Below are 20,326 nucleotides of genomic sequence, written 5' to 3'. Positions count from 1 at the left end.
ATTCGATAGATTGTATCTTTTTAACTATAGTTTATGTAACTATGTGCCAAAATTAACGTGGAAAAAATGATTTTTAAGTCTTTCTTTTGCTATGAATAAAATTGAGTTTGAAAATAACACAACCCCCGATTAATATACTTTCTCAGCTTAAGGGGAGAGACAAGTATCTGTACTTTTTATTTGGAAATAAAAAGTTTTTAATAGAAATGAACAATTATGTTCACATCCCCTGTTCATTTTTCAGGTCTGATGAATCATTAAAACCCTGTCTTCATCACCAACTCTGAGTCAGAACACGGAGTTGTGATATTTACGGCGCTTTTCCTCTCAAAGTGTGCTTTGTAACGTTTCTTGCTGACTGGGCGAAGCGGGAAATTTGCAGTCAGCTCGCGCTCCTCAGCTCGAGACACCCGCCACACCCTCCTTACAGTGGGGCAGGGCTAACCTATTCCACTCACTTGATTTGCTATCTGTGCACATGCGCACATCGGACGGCAGAGCTACAGTAAATCCGCAGCCGAGTGGCGTACGGTGAGTTACGGAGCTTTCCGCCTTCATGAGTGCCCTCCTATAAGGCTGAAGAGACTGTGAGACTGGCCCGAGCGTCTCGTCTTCTCTACCAAAATACCACGGCAGAATTTATATACATAGATTTATAATATTAAACTACCAGGAACGTCACCGGCATGGCGGCATCTAGTCCCTGTGTTGTGGTAAGTTCCCCTTTAGTGAAAAAAGAGCTGGCCGGAGGGTACACTGTGTGTTCAGTGGAATAACATGCCATACTTGGACAAACTGAACATGCTGAAGGTGCCCTGTAATCGTTAATTACCTGTTATCTGTTACCTGTTAATTTTCTGTTTGGTCCATTTTTGCTCACCTTGGCGAGACGTTTAGCAGGATGTTAACGCGATTTGAAGCGTGGCCTGCTGTTGGACACAGGCACGCGCCCCCCACGTTTAGCGTAGGTGACGCAAGAGTTGTTTTAGGGTACACGCACGAAGCAAAATGTATGGTTTCTCCGTCAGTCGGCGTCTTGGCTTGTATGAAATTACAATTTGACAATGACAAAGGGGCGTGTTTTAGCGTAGTTATTAGCTGGGTTAGAGTTGGTGACGGTTTGTGGCATGTTTCCAAACACTACTTGAAACGGGTTAAAAAGCTGATGTCTGCATTTAGGATATTCTAATTTTCTTAAATCAGCATGATTGAAAGGAAGTGTTTGTATTTCCATCCAATTGGCAAAAAAATCTAACCAAACACCCCTCATCTAAGCCTTGGTTATAAGCAGGAATGGGTGGAAAATGAAGTAGTTTGTTTGTGTGCAGTGGTTGCTTCCAGGTAGAGAAAATTAAATGATAATCCAATCTGTTAAATAAATCGGATTTGGTGATGTCATCAATCTGAAAATATTAGATTAAAGGTTGTGTGGTGTCATGAGCAGCTCAAATGTAAATTACGGTTGTGGAAGTATTGGTTGCTTGTCTGTAGTCTTTGTTGAACTTTCTCTAAAAGTTGCTGATGCTTGAAGTAAAATAACAATCTGCTTCTTGGCTTGACATCCTTGCCAAGATGTTTAAGTCACTGTCTTCTTTGTAGCTGAAGTCAGCCCAAGGTCCTGTCATGTGGGACGTGAACGTTTTGTAATATTTGATCTACAGTGCTTGGCTGCAGAGACTGTTATACTCTAGTAAGTAAATAAATAACCAGGGTTCTATTTTTCTAAGAAGTGGCCAGCAGTGCGACTGCAGTTCAAGTCTGGATCATTCCTGACAAGCAGACTGTTGGAAACGTTTGCTTGGCACAGATTTAAAAAAATAAAATTAATGTTGAATAACCATTTTCCTCAAAATATTCCAAAACAGTGGCCCTTCCTGTCCCCTAGATCCCATTTCAAGTGATGTTGGCTGCATTGCTCAAAGCTGCAAAACACTGTGAGCATAAAGTTCAAAGTGACCTTCTCTCTGACCTCAGATCCGTTTGCTACATTGACTATATCCCTAAATATTTGTCTGCAAACCTTTGAGCAACATTGAGAAATAATCTTTTTGATCATGTGACTGTAAGAACATCTGTTTGCTATCGGTTATTATTTTGAGCTAAAATGGTTTATCCCAAACAGATGCTTGTGTCTTTTTGTTTGAACAGACTTAACGGAAAATAAGGCTTCATACCTGTTTTAGCACCTGGAACGTGAGGGTCTGTAATCCAGCATTTATTACAGATCTAGTTGATCTGAGAAGATTCACATGATGCACATATCCAGCGCTGTGAGTCTGGTTCTGGTCTCGCGCCGTTCCCACAGCTCCGGGAGCCCCACACCAGCTTCCCAGCTGTCACATGACTCCAGTTATGCTGTCTGCTTTCTCGTGGCACGCCGTTTGACCCAGAGCAGGAAATTCGATTTTCCAAAATATTAGAAATACTGGCTGTTTGGGAGGATTGGACGTAATCTGGAAATTTTGGAGAAACCTGAGAGTTGTCAACATCTTTCTGTCGGGACAAAATGTTAACTTGGATGGAATGTGCAGCAGTGACAGCAGAGGGATACACAGAGGTTTAAAATGGAAAGGATCCTCTTTCTAAGAATCCCACCATCGACAGCTGCCTCCGTCTGGTGCTGGGTGGAGGTCTTGATTGCTTGTTTATCTGCACAGAACAGGCATTGTCCTCTGGTTTGTGACCAGTGTTGTTCATCTTACTTTAAAAAAGTAATTAGTTACAGTTACAAATTACTTCTCCCAAAAAGTAATTGAGTTAGTAACTCAGTTACCTCATTGTAAGAGTAATTAGTTACTCAGCAAAGTAACTGTGACGTTATTTTTCATGTTCTGTACGCTATTACATTAACATCTTTAATGTCAAAGATGTTTATATTAGCGGATTGAAGAATTAAAAACCCTATTTACAGTATTTTAGAACATTTGGTATTCATTTGATTGCAGCCTGCCGTGTGTTGATGCGAGGTGCTTCATAAGATTCGAGTTGCTTGAGGCAGACGGGGATAAAGTCAGCCAATCACCATCGCATTTCCAACGGTGTCATCATCCTCACCCCTGCTCTCCAGGCAGCTGATGTGTGGCCAAAACCTGACACTTTGTGCTTCATTCAACCAAATTGTTATTATAACAATAATTAATTAGATTACTTGTTACTGAAAAAAATGCTGTTAGTAACGCCGTTATTACCAACACTGTCTGTGACAGACAGACTGTTGAAGCAATAAAATACATGTACAAGTCCAACTTTCTCTGCCCCGTGTCAGGTGAATGCCCCCGTTAGGTAACAGCCCTGAGATTTGTTTTACCCCTCTGTGCCGTGTTTTCTTTCAGATAAGCGATGAGGAGCAGGGCTATGACCTGGATCTTTTCTGCATACCAAAGCACTATGCTGCTGACCTGGAGAGGGTCTATATCCCTCATGGACTCATCCTGGACAGGTGGGTGGCCACATCTATCGTAGCTTGCAACAAGTTTTGTGAAAATGTGATGGGATGTGGGGTTAAAAGGTGGGTTAGTTTGTAACTCCGTGTAACACATGCGCCACTATGCCACAAAGAAGACTCGAACATCGTCAGACACTTTATGACAATATACAAAAATTCTGAACCTGTTCATACAACCTTTTCAGTGTGTTCACAGACCAGCTTCACATTAAAAAAATCAAACAAATGCAGCTCAACGGTCTGTTGCTGTGACTCTGCTTCACGATGCTCCATACATTTTCAATACTAATGACAGAACAAATTGCATATAATGGGTTTTGCTTCTTTCCTTTTTTTTTTCTTCTCCTTCTTGGTAAAACCTTTATGGGAACGGGGTCGGGATGTTGAATTTGTTTATCACTTGAAACACTTAGTTCTCACTTTTCTTTTAACCATCTGTAGATTTTGGTTATTAAGGATTAACCTTCTAATTACTGTCAAACAGATGTCAGTGGCTGTTCTACTTGGGGATGCTTTTCCTGCTGACACAAACAGAAAAGAAATGAGAAGTTCTGCTGACTGAAGCAGAAAACTGAGCTTATTATTCTCTTTCTCTGTCCCACGTGACCTCAGGACAGAGAGGCTGGCCAGAGAGATCATGAAGGAAATGGGGGAACACCACATTGTGGCCCTCTGTGTCCTCAAAGGGGGTTACAAATTTTTTGCAGACCTGCTGGACTACATCAAAGCCCTGAACAGGAACAGTGACCGCTCCATCCCCATGACAGTGGACTTCATTCGCCTCAAGAGCTACTGTGTAATATATCAGTTTCTTCTCTTTTTTTTTTTCATTAAAAAAATCACAGGTTGTAAGTAAGTATTTGCAATGAAAAGCATGCAGATTTGCTTACTTTGGGTGCATCCTGTACACCAGTGTTTCTCAATTCCGGTCCTCATGACCCATTGCCCTGCATGTTTTCGAAGTTTTCCTCCTCCACCACACCTAACTCAAATGAATGGCTCCTTATCAGGCCACTGCAGAGCTTGATGAAGAGCTGATCATTCCAATCAGGTGTGGTGGAGGAGGGTAACATCGAAAACATGCAGGGCAGTGGGTCATGAGGACCGGAATTGAGAAACACTGCTGTACACAGACACATGCGGCGTGGTAACATAATGTTATGATTTGATTACCAGTTGGTCCTGCAAAGTCGGAAAAGAAAAAGCTGTAATCCCTCCGGCTTGTTCTCCCTCCAGTTGGATGTGCCCATAAAACCTCCTAAAGGTGGCAATGAGAAGGTGTCCTTATTAGATGCTCTAACCACCTGGCAGGTCCACTCGAGCTCCACCTGGTAGCGTGAGCTCTGCGCTCTGTCTCTTAGACTGGAGCTAAGACCCATTTCAGAACGCGGTCTCGCTCTTTTGGTCACTATTGAAATCTAGTGACCGTAGGTGAGGGTTATTACGAACAATCGAAATCTTTACCTTTCAAACGCCAGGTTTCCGAGCCGAACACCTTCTTCTTTCTGACCATGCCTTGAGATCCTGTCCATGAAGCTTAAGAAGGAGACCTCTGGGGCTTGGTTATCTCAGGGGTCACCTGAAGCAACTGACAGGTACAGAATGACTATCTCAAGCAGTGGAATAAGTACTTTGAGGAGCTCCTTTATCCAGCCACAACAAGTACAGAGTTGTAGGATACCAGTGTTGCTGGTGCGTGCTTTTGGGTTCCTGTATAACCAAAGAGGAGCTCCCTCCGCATTCATGGCACAAAGTCAAGCTTATTCAGAGTGCATGTTGGAGTCAGCCAGGGCTGCCCTTTGACACAGATCCTGTTTGTGATGGGCATGCAAAGCATCTTCCACACAAATTAGATGTAATCTATAATCGTTTTGAATGTGTTCAAATGGGCATGTTCTTGTGTGAAGGTTTATCTTTTCCATAAATTTAGAACTGCTCAAGTCTGTTTTTAACGACAGAATGTAGAGTGAGCTGAACTCTTTTTTTGTCACATTGGTTGACATACTTGTTGACAGGGAACATTTTATGCTAACTTGGTTTCTGCAGCATAACTACTGTATACACAACTAATGCTACTGCATTAGGATAACTGTAGGCATTTTTAGTGATTGACAGAAGGCTCCTTTAAAGGTGTGAAATGATGTGTTTCCTTTGTGTATGACATGCTGTTGTTGCAGAATATTTTAAAGTTCCACATTTTCACTCTCTGTTGAAGCCACCTTACATTAATTAATTTTTTAATAGTGAGTATTTGATATTAGCAGAATTACAAGGACGTTTAAAAAAAGAAAGAAAAAAAAAGTGAGAAGTGAACATGAACTAGCTCACTTTGCAACTTCATTCATCATTTCAGAGGGTGAACTATGAACCAGTTCAGTTTTAATCTCAGTGAAGTGAACTTTGAACCTGTTCTCGTGAAGGTTGAACTTGCAAAACACCGTCCATAATGTTGTCAGACGCCCAGAACAACCTGATCCCATCAGTTACAGTTATGACGTAGACCGTTGCCCCTTTGGATTTAGTTGCAGCCATTTTCTGTTTGCTGCTTGGAGTATTATTGGACAGATTATTACAAATTAAAATATTACAACACTCAGCATGTATTCTGTTTAGGATGAAAAAAAAATAAATAAATGATGTGAAGCAAAATGTATGGTGGTATTCCTGCACTTGTATATCATGTCACATTAAAGTCTGCAGGCTCACACATGCTTGTCTCTACAGAACGACCAATCGACGGGTGAAATCAAAGTGATTGGTGGAGATGATCTGTCTACTCTGACAGGCAAGGTAAGACATTATGATCGGCATTAATATGCCAGAGGCTTATTTCACTACCCTCATTTTGTATCCTCATTAATGTTGTCACTAGAGTTCATTTTTATGTTGTAATGAACAGTTTTTTTTTTTTCCTTTTTCCACAGAACGTCTTGATTGTGGAGGTATGTGCTGACTTTTTTCCGCTTTCATTATAAAGTATGCGACTCCTAAATCTAAGACCACTGACATTAGCCTCACTCATGCTGTGTTCCAAGGACATCATCGACACAGGGAAGACGATGAAGACGTTACTGCAGCTCCTCCAACAGTACAATCCTAAAATGGTTAAAGTAGCAAGGTAAGGCGGTGGCTTCAAAGCGCTTTTTCGTGTACAGACGACTGGATCGCAGCTGCTGCCATCTGTAAGCAGCCGTCAGTATTGTGATAATCAGGTTGGTCTCCGCCCACAGTTTGCTGGTGAAAAGAACGCCGCGAAGCGTCGGCTACCGACCGGACTGTAAGTTTCAAACAAACAAGCGTTGTCTTGAGTGAGGTTGTGCACTTCTGTCCTATTAACAAGCTTCTGTTTTTTCTGTCCCAGTTGTAGGATTTGAGGTCCCTGATAAATTTGTGGTGGGATATGCACTAGACTACAATGAGTACTTTAGAGATCTAAATGTGAGTATACTCGTGTTTCCTGCTTTTAGGAGTTTGTGCACTTTGTACATACAGTATGTCTGCGTGCTGTTAGGGGCAAGCTCATGCAAGTCATTATCGTGCTGCAGTCCTCATTGATTCTTCTTCTGTTTCAGCATATCTGCGTCATTAGTGAAACAGGGAAGGAGAAGTACAAGGCATGAGGACCACTTGGCCAGTTTTTGATGATTGGTTGTGTCTTTCCCTCTCGTCTTTCATTTTATATTTGATTTCTTCACATTGTGTCATAACATAATTCCAGCCTGTGCTCTGGGTCCCTGAGGTGACGGTTCCGCCTTTCTGTTTTTTTACCCCCCACACACGTCCACGGGAAAAGAGACTGCCTTAGAAAAAACCGAATCTGGGCTGAAGAGCATGGAGCCCAACTTTGCTTTAAATTAGTACAATGGCCTCACGCTGATTTCTTTCTTTTTTTTCTATTTGTGTGTAGGAATGGAGTAATTTATTCAAAGAAATGCTGCTAGTACAAAGTACAAAATCACAACTGTTGTGCATTTCCAACTTATTTTTAAAAATGGTTGCTTTTATTGTAATTCTGTTATCTGGATTCACCAGTGACTGTTTTACCAGCACTCTTCAAGAGGATTTTATACTTTCTTGACATCTGTTTGCATATTTCGGAACACAACATGGTCTCCTGTGGTACTGTCTGGTATGAGAAAACCTTTAAAAAATATGTTGCCTTATAAGGTAACGTGACCGTTGGCCATTGTCCCCGATTATCACACATGAGTATGTTTAAAGATATGATGTCCTCTTATTTAGTGTGTTAATGCGTTAAATCTTTTTCCACACAAAGCTTTAGATGTATCCAATTTGTTTGTGTAAAGCAAAAGACCCCAATTCCTTTAAATGCTGGAAGACACGCTCAGATTACAGAACTGAAAGAAGGCTAAAGGTTGTTCACTAATGTTTAAAGAATTAAAAAAACATTATCTGTACCTATTTGTCACTGAATCAGAGGCATCATTCAGCATCAACCGCCTGGTTTTGTAAGTAAGATGTCGTTGTTCCCTTTTCTGTAATCCTGAAGTTTGCAACATCAGCTATTAAATGGCCAGCTATGATAAAACAGAGGTCTGTGTCCTGGTCTGTCTTATCTGAACTTAAAGCTAACCTTAATCATAACCCCGATTGATCACGTTTCACACGACCCCAGCCTCACCCTAGGGGGGGGGGGGGGGGGGGGGGGGGCTCTTAGATTCTGTCAGCTCAGTTGCTTTGGAGGAGGAATAAAAACGGACTTTCAAGATAACCAAAAGAAAACTGACAATAAGTAAAAACGAGTAACGACTGATGTGGATAAATGAAGACTTCGAATCTGCATCTGCTCCTGTTTGTGTCGGGCTTCTTGAAGGCCAAGATGTTTGGGATCCAGTTGCAAACGTGAACGGTAACTTTTCCTCTGAAGTTGCAGCAGTTAAATTATCTTAAGACAAATGAATGTCTTTAGCTCGTGAAAACCTGTGTGAGTGTAGAACTCGATAATGGTTACAGTAAAATTCTAGGGAAATGATTGTAGTTCTGTAGAAATAGGAGACATAATCGGTTCTTCGTTACATTTCGTGTACATCTCTAAACTGGTGAAATTTTGAATTATGAAACTATTTTGTATGCTTTTGATTCTTGAAAACTATTGTAAACTGTGGCTTCGTTTCTACTCATCTGTACTCTTGGTTTAGTTCACGGATAAGGCCAAACACGTTCAGTTGGTTCTCCTTTTGTGTTACAAGAGCAAAGTCATTCATGTGGACTGAAAACCTTTAATTTGGATGAGATACTGCATAGTTTTAACAAATATATAGAAATAAAACCACATGAGAAGTTTAGAGGGGACAAAATCTTTTTGGTGCATCTAGTAACAGCTGACTGAAATTTGGCTACGACTACGCGCTGCTTTTTTTCTGAGAGATAAGAAGTCCAAAGGGTAGGAAACGTCTGATTTAATATTGAATCATGTTGTTGTTAGATTACCCATTTATTTAATGGATGTTTCCAAACGTTATTGTACCGTAACTATATAAGAAAGGCTCACAAATTTGTCAAATGTGATTTTTGTAATTTGTGATTTACTCATTCATGTATTTATTCATGGTGGGGGGGTTTTTTGTCTGCGGTCCCTTATTCTCCAACACTGACACAGAATGAGTTTTTAAGGCTCTACAGACAGATTTATATACCGAACTGCTTACATAATAGCTATAATAAGAAGTAACACATAACAGCTTTTGACATTTGTGACCATATTGAAATGCGGTAGTGGCATTTCCAGAAATATAATAAACATAATTTAATGTTGCTGAATTTTTGCCTAAAGGGAAATAATAGAACTATTGTTGCAGTTGAAATTTTTAGGAAAAAATAACTAAATAAAGAAAATACATTTAAAAATCAGCTGACAAACTTATAGTAAATTGGGAGTGTAACAGATGAGACTATTTTATCATAAGTATATATTATAATGAGACAAAGTAGCTATTAATTAGCACTTTGTCTGAAATACGTCTAACAGAAATAGGCCACGGAATCCTATGGGTCACAGAATTTGCTGTTACACCGGCAGATGAGGCGGTTTCATTGGACAGGTCTGCTAACGTTAAAAAGGGGCGTGAAGTTTGTGCTAACACTTAGCTCTCGTGTGATCATCTGAGATTCTGGTTCATTCTTGGCGGCACTCAGCAAAAAAAAAACGGAAAAATGAAACCGTAGAGTCCAAACGCAACATTTTCAGTAGATACAGTTTAGTTACCTCTTTGAGCTTGAGAGGTGATCATGGTGATGGACAAAAACGTTCAGTGAAATGGTGACCGGCCTCTGTGGAAATGGCATTGTGGCTATTGGCGACAGTGCTAACGTAGCTAGTTAGCTTATCAGGCTAGGCTAGGTAACGAAGCTGATGGTTGTAGCTGAGCCACCGGGCTAGCGACAAGTACAACGATAGCAGTGCTGTGTTAGCATGAAGGTATGGCAGTCTTGTAATAGCGTCGTCACTTTAACGTTACCTGAATTAGACTTAACGTGAACATTAATTTATTTCGTATCTAAGGTAACTTGCTGGTTTGGACAACGCGAGCCCATTTAACGCGCTAACATGCAGCTGTAGCTTGGTTCGTCAATCACTCACTGCTGCCCTGCACCGGCACACTAACGGGTCAGTAGCTAACAGCTACTGGGCATTGTGTGGTATGTAGCCATGGCATGCTAACCATCAATCAGGAAAGTTGGTGACTGGTCTAAACGTTTCAGGCAACGTTATTGCAGGGCAGTTTGGGCTAAACATATAGCTGTATATGAGGTCTAGAGGTAACGTTATGTTTGAAAGACATTGTTCGATCGTTTCTGCACTTGGATTACACTGACGAAAGGGCCCTGCAGATAGTTGAGGGTTGTCTACGTTGTGTTAATTGGTTTGTTTCACCTTGTTGCCTTTTATTGGTAATATTTATTTCAAACATGTAAAAGTTGCGAGGGTTAGAGAACCGTAATGTAACAGTACGGGACTTGGATCGAAGTTGATGAGTCGGTGACGTTATTTATCAAAATGAACAACTCCGGAGTCATGCCACAAGAGAAGATGGAGCTGGATCTGGATATCCCATCTTCGTTAGCCCAGAGCGATGGACACCTGAGGAGATCAAACAGCGCACCCATGATAAATGGCCTGAGGTTCTGCAACAGTTAAACGAATTTCCAGCAAACGCTTTCGCTGAATTAATTTGTTGTCTTTGCACATACTAAAGTAAGAGCATTGCTCTGCCATGAATGGGTACGAAACGTGGGACTTATAGTTGTGAATCTGTCGTTGCAGTGATAACACCCAAGTGTTCCAGAGAGAGGTCCTACGTAGTCGCAGAAATAGCACCACGGTTGTCAACAGGCCGAACATGGTACAGTGCTGTGCTATATGCTGAATGTTGAGCGCAGTTTGTGTCCGAATCACAGCGCACTGACCGCTCACCTGTCCACACACATCCTCCTCTACAGGTCCCTTCATCACCTGTCCGCATCCCCAGCACCAGGCTTCATCAGATTAAACAAGTAAGGAACAGATGCATTGTGGGAGGGTGAGCATGTCAGACCACCATTTCCCTCTCACGTAGGGAGTAACGGTGTCTTAAAAGAAAGAACATGCGAGAGGAAAAAACAAACTGGGAGTTCACAGGACCGTTGATCTTACAGAGGTGATCAACTGGTAGTATCAGACTCCAACAAAAGGAACTGTGTCACACAGGGCCGTACTTTATTTTTCTTTTGTCTGGATTTGCTCTGACGGCAGAGACATTTGTCGTCTCAACTCAAAGTTTGCAATGGTTAAAAGTGGCTGATGGGACTCCATGACTGTTAGCTCTTGTGTGTATTTTTTTTTTGCAGGAAGAGGGGGTGGATGTGATGAACAGAGAAACTGCACATGAGCGGTAAGCTGGACATTGGTTCACACGTTGTTTGGGTGAAGAAGTGGAATATGTCTGAACTGTTGTTTCTACTGTTGCGCACACAGGGAAGTTCAAGCTGCCATGCAGATGAGCCAGTCATGGGAAGAAAGCCTCAGTCTGGTAAAAAGAAAAAAATCACTCCTCACCACACTTAGCCCAACCCCCTTTGTTGTTGTTGATATTTTCAGTGCTTTGCATGTTTTGGCCCAGTGCCATTTTGGCCTCTTTCTAGGACTGTAGGAAGAGGACAAGTCCAAACATGCTAGATTAACACCAACACATTGGGAGTTAACAGGGCCACCAGTCTCTCAAGTACAGACTGAGTTGGTAGTATAATACTCCCACAATCTTATTTTCTTTCATTTTTAAAGTAAATGGTACTGAGATCTATGTCGAGTGTTGAAGTTGCGTTCATTGTCTGTGGTACCGTCGTGTCCTCAGAGCGACAATGATTTTGAGAAGTCGGCGTCTTCGTCTCCGAAGCGGATCGACTTTGTGCCGGTGTCGCCTGCCCCATCCCCAACCAGAGGCATAGGAAAGAAGGTACATCTGCCTTTTTTGTTTCTGCTTTGCTTCTTCGTGTCGCAGCTCCTTCGGCTCTTTAATACGCCGGTTTTATTTGCATGCGTGTTGTCGGGTTTTTACAAGCGGAGAAAAGGAAACTCGGATCAGATCCGATGATTTATTGAGACAATCGTAGCTCGTGACACAGAGGAACTGCTGCCATCGGTTCATGTCGGCATGCAGAGAGCCACTCCATACTTTAACCTCATCTGCTTGTTGTTTTTTCCCTTTCTAACAAGCAGCAGTGTTTCTCTCCTTCACTACAAATACTTGTGAGCAGCAACGGTCTGACGCCCAGCCCAATACCCAGCCCGACACGGCGGTTCAGGTCGGTACCAGTTGCTTTTGGTAACATCTGTTAAAATTGCTCCAACCTACCAGATGAACTTTACTTTTGACTCGAATAAACTTTGTACATGTAGCTGCACTGGGCTCGTAGGATTGTAACAAACCTCTGTAATAATGTCATGTTTTCATCATTTTGTAAATTCTTGTTGACTCTGTAATGAAATAACTGTCAGAACATTGCCTTCATAGTTCAGAGTTTTAATTTTAGTTGACAGTATCAGCAGGATGGTGGTAACGTCGGCATGCAACGTCATTTGAAATTAAACCGACTATACGATTCTCAGTATATTTGATTCTGGAGTCCGTTACTGTCGCTGTTCAAAGAAATGTTCGAAGCTGTCCGTGATGACGGATTTCTTCATATAAGCGGTGCAGTCCAAGCTAACGGTGTAACGAGCTCCAGCCACTGAGCTAGCTGCAATATTTCGAGGTCAGTAATTGCATCCAGTCAGTGACTGGATTCCCAGTCGTCTTCTGCTCTGGGCAGCAGGCTGTGATCCCTTTTAGGATTTGAGAACAATTTCCACCTGCCTTTTCCTGACCTGTCATCTGCTGTTCGGCAGCCTGACTCAGCCAAACAAACCGGGCCGAGAGCTGCTCTCTGGCCTCTAGTTGCTCGCCCCTCTGAGGTCGCACAGAAACCTGTCTGTGCGTGTCACTGAGCACCAGTCGTTGCTGTATTGTTGTTTTTAAATGATGGTCTCAACATCGTTTGCTTTCTTTTTTTCTCTTCAGCCGACGGAGTCAGAGCCCAATCAACTGCATCAGAGCCAGCATCCTCGGTCCGATAAAACGCAAAGGTGTGATGATTCCCGACTGTTTATGTCATGATCAGTGAAAGTTGATGGGTTGATGATGTTGTATTCTTATGATGGCGGTGACACTTTAAGCTACTCATCGTTGGAGAAACAGACGATAGTTTTATTCTTGTTTTGTTTTCCTCTGACGAGCCATCTGCGGTCCCTGTTGTCCCCGGTTACGGAGGAAGACATTCATGCCTCGGAGTCATCCTTTTTCTCACAACAGTCCCTGAATTTTGTCAATGTTTGGTCTTTTTCCTCTCGGCAGGCGAGATGGAGTCAGAGAGTCAACCCAAAAGGCTTTTCCAGGGCACCACCACCATGCTGTCCTCGGATGTCTCCAACCTGTCAGAGCTCAGTTCCTGGTAAGGAACAGAAATCAGCTTGTAAAGTTTAGATTCTGAGTTTGCTCAAGCAGGCAGGCGACCCGGCTGTAGGTAGGTCTGATTAGATTTATATTGATCACTATCGTTTTACTGCATCGTATTTAGCACGGAACTTAAGCCAATGAGTTGTTTTTATTCATATTTAGTCAGGTGAGTCAGATTAAGTGTTGAAACCTCAGTGAGGACATGATGTGAGGTGCTCTGTAGCTCCCATCTTCATATTTTATTTAAATGTTCTCCCTTTTAGTCACTCTCCAGATTTACTGGATGGCAGTCTGAGCAGCGTGGGCTCGTCCACCGACTCCCCCGGGAAAATGGAGGGAGTGTCGCCTTCGTCGTCCAGCAACTCGCCCTTTGCCTCCCTTCAGGATCTGTCCCCAAAGTGAGCTTTTTAATTGCTCGAGAAAGTGAAAATGGTGGGAAAAGGCCTCTGTCCACTCTCAAAGGGAACCGGTTTCCTTTTTCAGACCCCCTCACCTCTCCCAGCACCTGCGTTTGATTTCCGCGGAGTGTCCCACGTTCGCCTCTGAACCGCTGTTTTTATGGCTTAATGTGTCGGAGGGTCCTGGTATGTTAAGGAATCTGAAGTGCAGGAAGAGTTTGTGTGAGGAAGGTCCAGTGAAACTGACTGAAGACACTGTGAGCACCGGCTGCTATGTGGTGATGGTGCCTGGCTTGATATTAATGTTGCGCGTCACTGGCTGTCTGGCCGATCTGCCCCCCCCCCCCGCCGCAGAGATGGACGCTGAGCACTGGACAGTTTAAAAAGACTTTTTGGACGTGTGCATTTCCCCTGTTTTTGTGCTGGAAAGCTTTTTTTTTTTCTTCCTCCCCACAGGCCTTCGTATGTGCACATTCTGCAGATTTTGTAAGAAGAAAGATTAATTTATTGTTTTCCTGCTTTGTTTGTAATTGTGTACATGATAAACCTTTGTCTGATGTCATGTTTAGTTTTACATTTGGCTGTGAGGTGAATGTAGGAACATGTCTTCAAAAGCGAGAGTTTTCCTTATAAAACTACTTCTGGAGTACAACTTTGCTGTTCATACTGTAAGGAGTTCTGTTTTTGAGAGGATGTTGAGGATATTTTTATGATATAGGCTGTGAACTGTGGTGATTTACCCCCCCCCCTCTCCCCGGCTTGGCTTTTAAGCCCGGCTTCCAAATGATTTGCTGCAACTGTGACGGCTCCAGAACGAGCAGTTGATGCACCTGGCGGTAAATCATGAATGAAATGAGATGGTCATTCCTCGGTAGTCTCTCAACACTAAAGGGTCCTCTGTATCCTGTGTTTTTGTCAGGATGATTTTTGTAGATATGAAAAGTATAAGAAGAAGAAAAAAAATACTTTTTTTTTTCTTATTTATGGAAAAAATGTTTTATATATAGTTGGACAGGGATAGGTTTCTATCTCCAGTGAAGGTGAACAGTTTGTCGTAATTTACACCAAATCAGCTGACTGCTGGAGCGTTCAGCCAAAAGAAGAAGAAGGCGATTTTAAAACAAAAAAGGCACCGTCACATTGTGAGTAAATAAGCCTGCTGTGGTTCCATTTATTAAAAGCTTGTTGCACAGGATGCTTAAGCTTGTACTCTTTCATCCTGTCTTAGTCTCGAGTAAAACTTTGGTTTTTTAAAAAAAAAAAAAAAAAAAAACGATGAATCCAAAATGGAGTTTAAGGCTGCGATACTTGCACCTACATCTGTCATTAGTTGCCACGGCCACAGTGTCCTCATCCATCTGTAACTTAATGCTTCTGAAACCCCTTTCTGCCTCTGGCCTTGAAATGTTTTGAGTATTAGACCGAAGGAGGTGATTGTAAACCATTTTATGAAAGTTTGCCCTATCGAATTTATAGAAAAGTGCGGTTGCAGCGCCTTCGCCGAATGTCTTTCTCCTTTATTCAGATAAGGATGCGGCTCGGCCTCGTTTATCTTAACAAGGGTTTGGGGCCTGGATTTATCAAACGATGATATGCTGCACTAATGTCTGGTTGAATGGCTGTAACCTGCCGAGCTGGCTGATACCTCGCCTCCGCTTTACGTCGTTTTGTGATCGCAGACATCAGGACTGAATAAATCATTTCATTATTAGGTTTGTGTAAGTTTTTTTTTTTTTTTTCTTTTTCTTTTTTCAGAACACAAAAATTGAGTCATTTTTAAACCTAATCCGATTGGCAGCTCTGGAACTAAATGGCTTGTGAACCACGTTTTTAGTTCAACTTCATAGCATTTCGGCCCCTAAAGGAGGCCTTATTGTAGTTGGGTTAGCTCTGGAAAAAATGACCACTCTATTTCCAGATGTCTTACAATACAGCTGGATCGAGACTTTATTAAACACACTATGGAGCATTGATGTAGTACGGCGAGGAAGCCGTTGTCAAAGTCTTTCCTTTGGTGACATTTAAAAGTATCTTACTGTTTAAAAAAAAAAAAAGGGGAAAAAAAAGCCATTCCACACATGCAAATAACTGCACTTAGTCTTCAGTCTACACTATTAATGCTTAAAAAACCCATCAATATAATGTCGGTTACAGGTGAATACCATAAAGTTTTAATGGCTTTATATACATGAGGATTCCTTCACACTCGAGTTCATCGTGCTCCACATGACGACAATGAAAATAGAGCGCGGGGCCTGGCGCGGGGACCCCCCCTCCCCTGTTTGCATTGGATCCGTGTCAACATGAGCATTAACACAGATGTGTGTATTTGAAAGCCAGTGTGCTAAAATGTAATTCTGGGAGGATGAGGCGAGGGCCCCGTCCACCTGCTGGCAGCTCTACTCGTCGAAGCGTAGCAGCGCCTCTGGTGTGAGAAGGCTCTCCTCCTCCTCCTTCAGCTCCCTGCACTTCATGTGCGTAAGATGACCATTGTAAGAAGACCTGAAATATAACGAGAAACCAAACGGGAGCCGCTGGATATCGTCAACTGCAGCACTCCATTTTTTTTTTTTTTTTTTTTTTAAAGTTGGTTAAACTTACCGAGAACATAAGCAGCTACGAGTTTCTTGTTAACACTTAAGTGGAGGTAGACAGGCACAGTGGATTCATGCTCCCCCAGCGTGGGGAGCATCAGTGCAGCCATACAAACGAGTCCAAGCAGCACTGTGAGCAGGCTGGGCCCTCCGGCAGCAGGTCGGCTCTCTGCTAATACAAACGCACATGTTTGTGTGTGTGTGTGTGTGTGTGTGTGCACCCCAGGTGATCCAATAACGTAGAAGGAAAACTAGTGATTTAACTAACTACACTCACTGAAGAGTAAAGTATTTTGGCTCACATAATCTTTATTAGTTAGCTTGTTCACCCTCTGAATGCAAATGTCAAAGCTTTCTCAATACTATGACTCCTCAATCCATGACTCAACATCCATTTGTTCCCTTTTTTAACAGACACCATTGCTACTACTGTACAAAAGGTTAATATAAAGCTTGTGTAAATACAAATATGTTCAACCTATTTCACCTACTGCAATCAAGCTAAACAAAAAGCTTATCGGAGATTATAAAGAGAGATTAAAACTAGGCAAGCACTGCTTAACTTCAAAGTTCTGATTGCTTTGCTTTAAGCTATTTGACCACTGCAGTTCTTTCATTCTGTCCATGAAGGATTTAACCCATAGATTGTCTTGTGTGTTTAACCTGTAAGTATGACTTTTCCCATACCAAGGAGGCCAGAGTTGTAGGCACTACAGATAAAACACTGCAAACCCCCTCTACTGGTTCCAGATTAAGTGTATTGAACATTTGGCTCCATCTAGTGGTAACATCACAGCATTTCATCCTACCTGTCTGAAAGGAAGTCTGCTCAAAGAACTCGCTGTCTGCAAACTGCTCTTTGATTCTGCGCTCCTCGTCTTGGGGCCGGGGGCTGGGCGGCTCCTGTGAGGCTGAGGGACGGAGCGTGGCTGTGACCTCTTTGCGACCCAGAGCCTTCCGTTGACTCTGCTCCGACACCTGCAGTCTGAACTTGTCGTAAACACCATAATGGCATGCCCGCACATCTCTGTGTCTGATTACTCTGCGTGGACACGGAGAATTTGATCAACTTTGGGAATAGTCGTGCTTTACAAAATAGGATCAAAGCTGTCGAACAAATGTAATCTAAAAATGAGCTATAAACAGTGAAGACGTGAACAGGAGCTGACAGAGACAAACAACCTCTATAAGAGAATAGATGCCCCCTCAAACAAGCTCTGAATGTAAAAAGAGGCGTGACATAAAATGCACTTACATGTCAACGCAACACTGTGGCTTGACGGCCCCCGTGGAATCGACCACAGTGTACTTGTTTGGCGCTGTGCACAGCACTGAGAAACAAGAAAAAATTTGGCTAATTATCTCAATGATCTACAATTGGATTATTAAATACGATGTGAAAACAATCATTGATTGAATTTCCCTCCATTTACTGACCTTTAAACTTGAGGGCAAACTCATAGGGATTGTAGAGGGTGAGCACCTGCTTGTGAGACGTCTGCTCATCTGCATAGAAGACGAGCTCAGTGGGGAAAACGAACACCGGAAGGCTTCCTTCCACTAGCTCAGGCTGTCGATGCTGCTGCTGCATTGGCTCCAGCTGAGCTCTGTCCCCTCCCCGTCCACTGTCTGCCTTGGCCCCCTCAACCACCAACTCCACTCAACCGACTATCAAGCTGAGTAAATTCCTTCCAAATGGAAAGGCTCCACTCTCAGCTCCTTAGGGCCAGGACATGATACTGTAAAGAGACACAGACTCGTAAAAGAGGCATACCCACTTCCTTTTTATATGCTAATACTATTATGTACAAAAAACATCAATGCAAGCAAATCAGTATCATCACAAAAATTTGAATGCCAATTTCTAACATTCAGATAGTACTGTTTTGTTTTCGTTTATTTTTAAACATGCAATTCAGAGCTCATCGAGCTACTGTAAATGTGTGCTAATACTAAATATCGGGAGCAAAAATCCAAATATCGGATCAAGCTGGGCTCAAAATTCTGGTTAAGTTTTCAGGGAAAAACCAAAGGGATGCTTAAATAGATAACAAAAATGTGTTCATCTTGCTATAGATACCAAATTAACAATTTATGATTAAACACATTTATTTATTTATTTTAGAAAAGGGCTAAAAACTGCAAGGTTTGGTGTTCTGATTCAGCCGAAGAGGAAAAACCGGTTTTCAGACAACAAAACCGACATTGATACGGTTTTTATTGACTTTTCTGACAATGGTGTATTTAGATGGGCTAATCGAGCTAATTGGGCTAATTGAGAAAGTACAGTCAAATAAATACTTCAATTTTTCAATTTTACCCACTAGTCTGAAAAAAGACACCTCACTGAGGCACAACGACAGATACGTCTGTTTGGAAGAAAAACAAGGAACAAGGCTTCCGTCTTTACACGTTGTCTCGCATTAAAGGAGGACAGAATGTGAGGCTATTTATTTTCTGAAACTATGTCAGGTTCAAATGCGTTCATCAACACAAGCGAGATCCGTGTGGCTGGTCACGTGCCGCTATGTTTACATACATGGACAGAGCTCGAGGAACGAGACTCGTTGTGTCGCAACACTCTTTGTCATGTTACCGCACGATATTAGCGGCAGATATTTGGTGAAGCCTCTCAATATATAGGGCATTTAACTGTACTGTTTCAGTCAATGTATCTAACTGCGTTTATTTAAATGTTAATACGGTGTAATTGTGGACAAAATGTGAATATACACAATAATTTACGTTTTTATTGAAGCCTTCATCATAAATATAACAATAGCCTTTAGACGCCCTGTAACGTACCCACTATTTACCAGTTCTAACTATATTTTCGTCCACTGCCACGGTAATAACACATCTTTAAAGTGCAATGCCAGTGGTGGCTAGCGTTAGCCGGCTAGGAATACCCCAGATGGTAACTGAGAGCCACGAAATGTTGTCTACACGAAGTGTCGTTACAGAGGGGCGAGCACAGATTTGTTTTATTCCAAGAAAAGGTGGGAGCGACAATTTACCTTGCTGTCAGCATGCGGGTTCAAGAAACGCAACAACTGAACGAGGGTCTCTTTGCCTGATCCCACCCTGTTGTTTCTCCTCAGCCTCTTTTCTTTGTGAATAATCATACTGCAGGCGTCGCGGTGCATGCTGGGAAAGTGAGGGCACCAGACTACGTGAGGACGTCAGATGTTCCCCCAGCTTACGGAGTGACATGTTTATAAAGATTTAACATTCTTCTGGACAGCATGTAAATAAAGTATCCCATGTATTGTATACTATTAAGCATTCCGAGCAGAACGCATCGATATATTGCTGAATACTTTGAGTTCTTAAGTGTACTGAAATCATGACATATAATGTTTTTGGAGGAGTTTTACCATGTTTTACCGAAAATAATTTACACTTCCCCTTGTACAGACCAATTAAAGTGAAAAGTTTTTGTAAACTTGACCACTCATTTACCGAACTTCCAAACTATTTTTGAAGACTCAAGAAACAGACTTTTTTTCTTTTGGTTGGTCGTGTCACGTAACTGCACGTGTTGTTGTTGTGTTTCACAATCAGAGGAATTAACGGACAATTCCAGGGTCCTTGAACGCAGCAAGAGGGGCCTCTTTGTGAGAAGAGGGATAAGAAGGAATTCACAAGAAATATCATATCAAATATAATATGTGATTATGATCTCCTTCCAAATACAACCACCAGCTCTCGTTTCAAGTCAGGTGGCTGGGTTGGACCAAAGATCCACGTGTTACAAAAATCTCTCTTTGAATACCGTCTCTCCAACGTACATACACCAAAGTAACGCAACGTCTAACGTTCGTGAGCTATCTCGACCTCTATTTTTCATATATATATATATATATATATATATCGGGGGCGTGGTCAATGTGCTGG

General features: G+C 42.1%; 3 protein-coding genes and 1 non-coding gene across 6 annotated transcripts; 3 read left to right on the top strand and 1 right to left on the bottom strand.

Moving 5' to 3' along the window:
• The first annotated feature begins 491 nt into the window (after window positions 1-491).
• hprt1 (hypoxanthine phosphoribosyltransferase 1) lies at window positions 492-9,221 on the top strand. The gene is made up of 9 exons (XM_072396157.1): window positions 492-713; window positions 3,333-3,439; window positions 4,058-4,241; window positions 6,170-6,235; window positions 6,370-6,387; window positions 6,481-6,563; window positions 6,676-6,722; window positions 6,807-6,883; window positions 7,018-9,221. Exons 1-9 carry the CDS (start codon window positions 687-689, stop codon window positions 7,063-7,065), a joined length of 657 nt encoding a protein of 218 aa, XP_072252258.1. The 5' UTR covers window positions 492-686; the 3' UTR covers window positions 7,066-9,221.
• Window positions 9,222-9,342: 121 nt separating this feature from the next.
• Window positions 9,343-15,030, top strand: pabir2 (PABIR family member 2). Of its 2 annotated transcripts, none has more exons than XR_011917825.1 (10): window positions 9,343-10,588; window positions 10,731-10,809; window positions 10,907-10,960; window positions 11,294-11,337; window positions 11,421-11,475; window positions 11,797-11,898; window positions 12,162-12,247; window positions 13,003-13,067; window positions 13,336-13,504; window positions 13,701-13,787. XR_011917825.1 is itself a non-coding variant. In XM_072396154.1 (10 exons), the coding sequence occupies exons 1-10, from the start codon at window positions 10,464-10,466 to the stop codon at window positions 13,837-13,839; spliced, it is 846 nt and encodes a 281-aa protein (XP_072252255.1). In that variant the 5' UTR covers window positions 9,352-10,463; the 3' UTR covers window positions 13,840-15,030. The 2 variants fall into 2 exon arrangements, 1 of the variants encoding a protein (XP_072252255.1); XM_072396154.1 differs by having other exon boundaries at window positions 9,352-10,588; window positions 13,336-13,432; window positions 13,701-15,030.
• LOC140318735 (small nucleolar RNA U109) lies at window positions 11,548-11,704 on the top strand. The gene has a single exon (XR_011917882.1). It is a non-coding gene; the product is annotated as a small nucleolar RNA U109 (small nucleolar RNA).
• A 728-nt stretch (window positions 15,031-15,758) lies between the features above and the next one.
• mospd1 (motile sperm domain containing 1) lies at window positions 15,759-19,574 on the bottom strand. 2 transcript variants are annotated; one of them, XM_072396155.1, is made up of 6 exons: window positions 19,447-19,574; window positions 17,867-18,168; window positions 17,685-17,760; window positions 17,239-17,471; window positions 16,437-16,601; window positions 15,759-16,337 (listed from the first exon to the last, which is right to left on the bottom strand). In XM_072396155.1, the coding sequence occupies exons 2-6, from the start codon at window positions 18,018-18,020 to the stop codon at window positions 16,306-16,308; spliced, it is 660 nt and encodes a 219-aa protein (XP_072252256.1). In that variant the 5' UTR covers window positions 18,021-18,168; window positions 19,447-19,574; the 3' UTR covers window positions 15,759-16,305. The 2 variants fall into 2 exon arrangements, with proteins under 2 accessions (XP_072252256.1, XP_072252257.1); XM_072396156.1 differs by having other exon boundaries at window positions 16,437-16,598.
• Between the last annotated feature and the right edge of the window lie 752 nt (window positions 19,575-20,326).

This window comes from Leuresthes tenuis, unplaced genomic scaffold (genome assembly GCF_036924035.1).
Source record: "Leuresthes tenuis unplaced genomic scaffold, fLeuTen1.0.hap1 SCAF_11, whole genome shotgun sequence".
NCBI classification, from domain to species: domain Eukaryota; kingdom Metazoa; phylum Chordata; class Actinopteri; order Atheriniformes; family Atherinopsidae; genus Leuresthes; species Leuresthes tenuis.
Note: the sequence above shows the minus strand (reverse complement) of the source record. Positions and strands in the feature narration are given on the sequence as shown.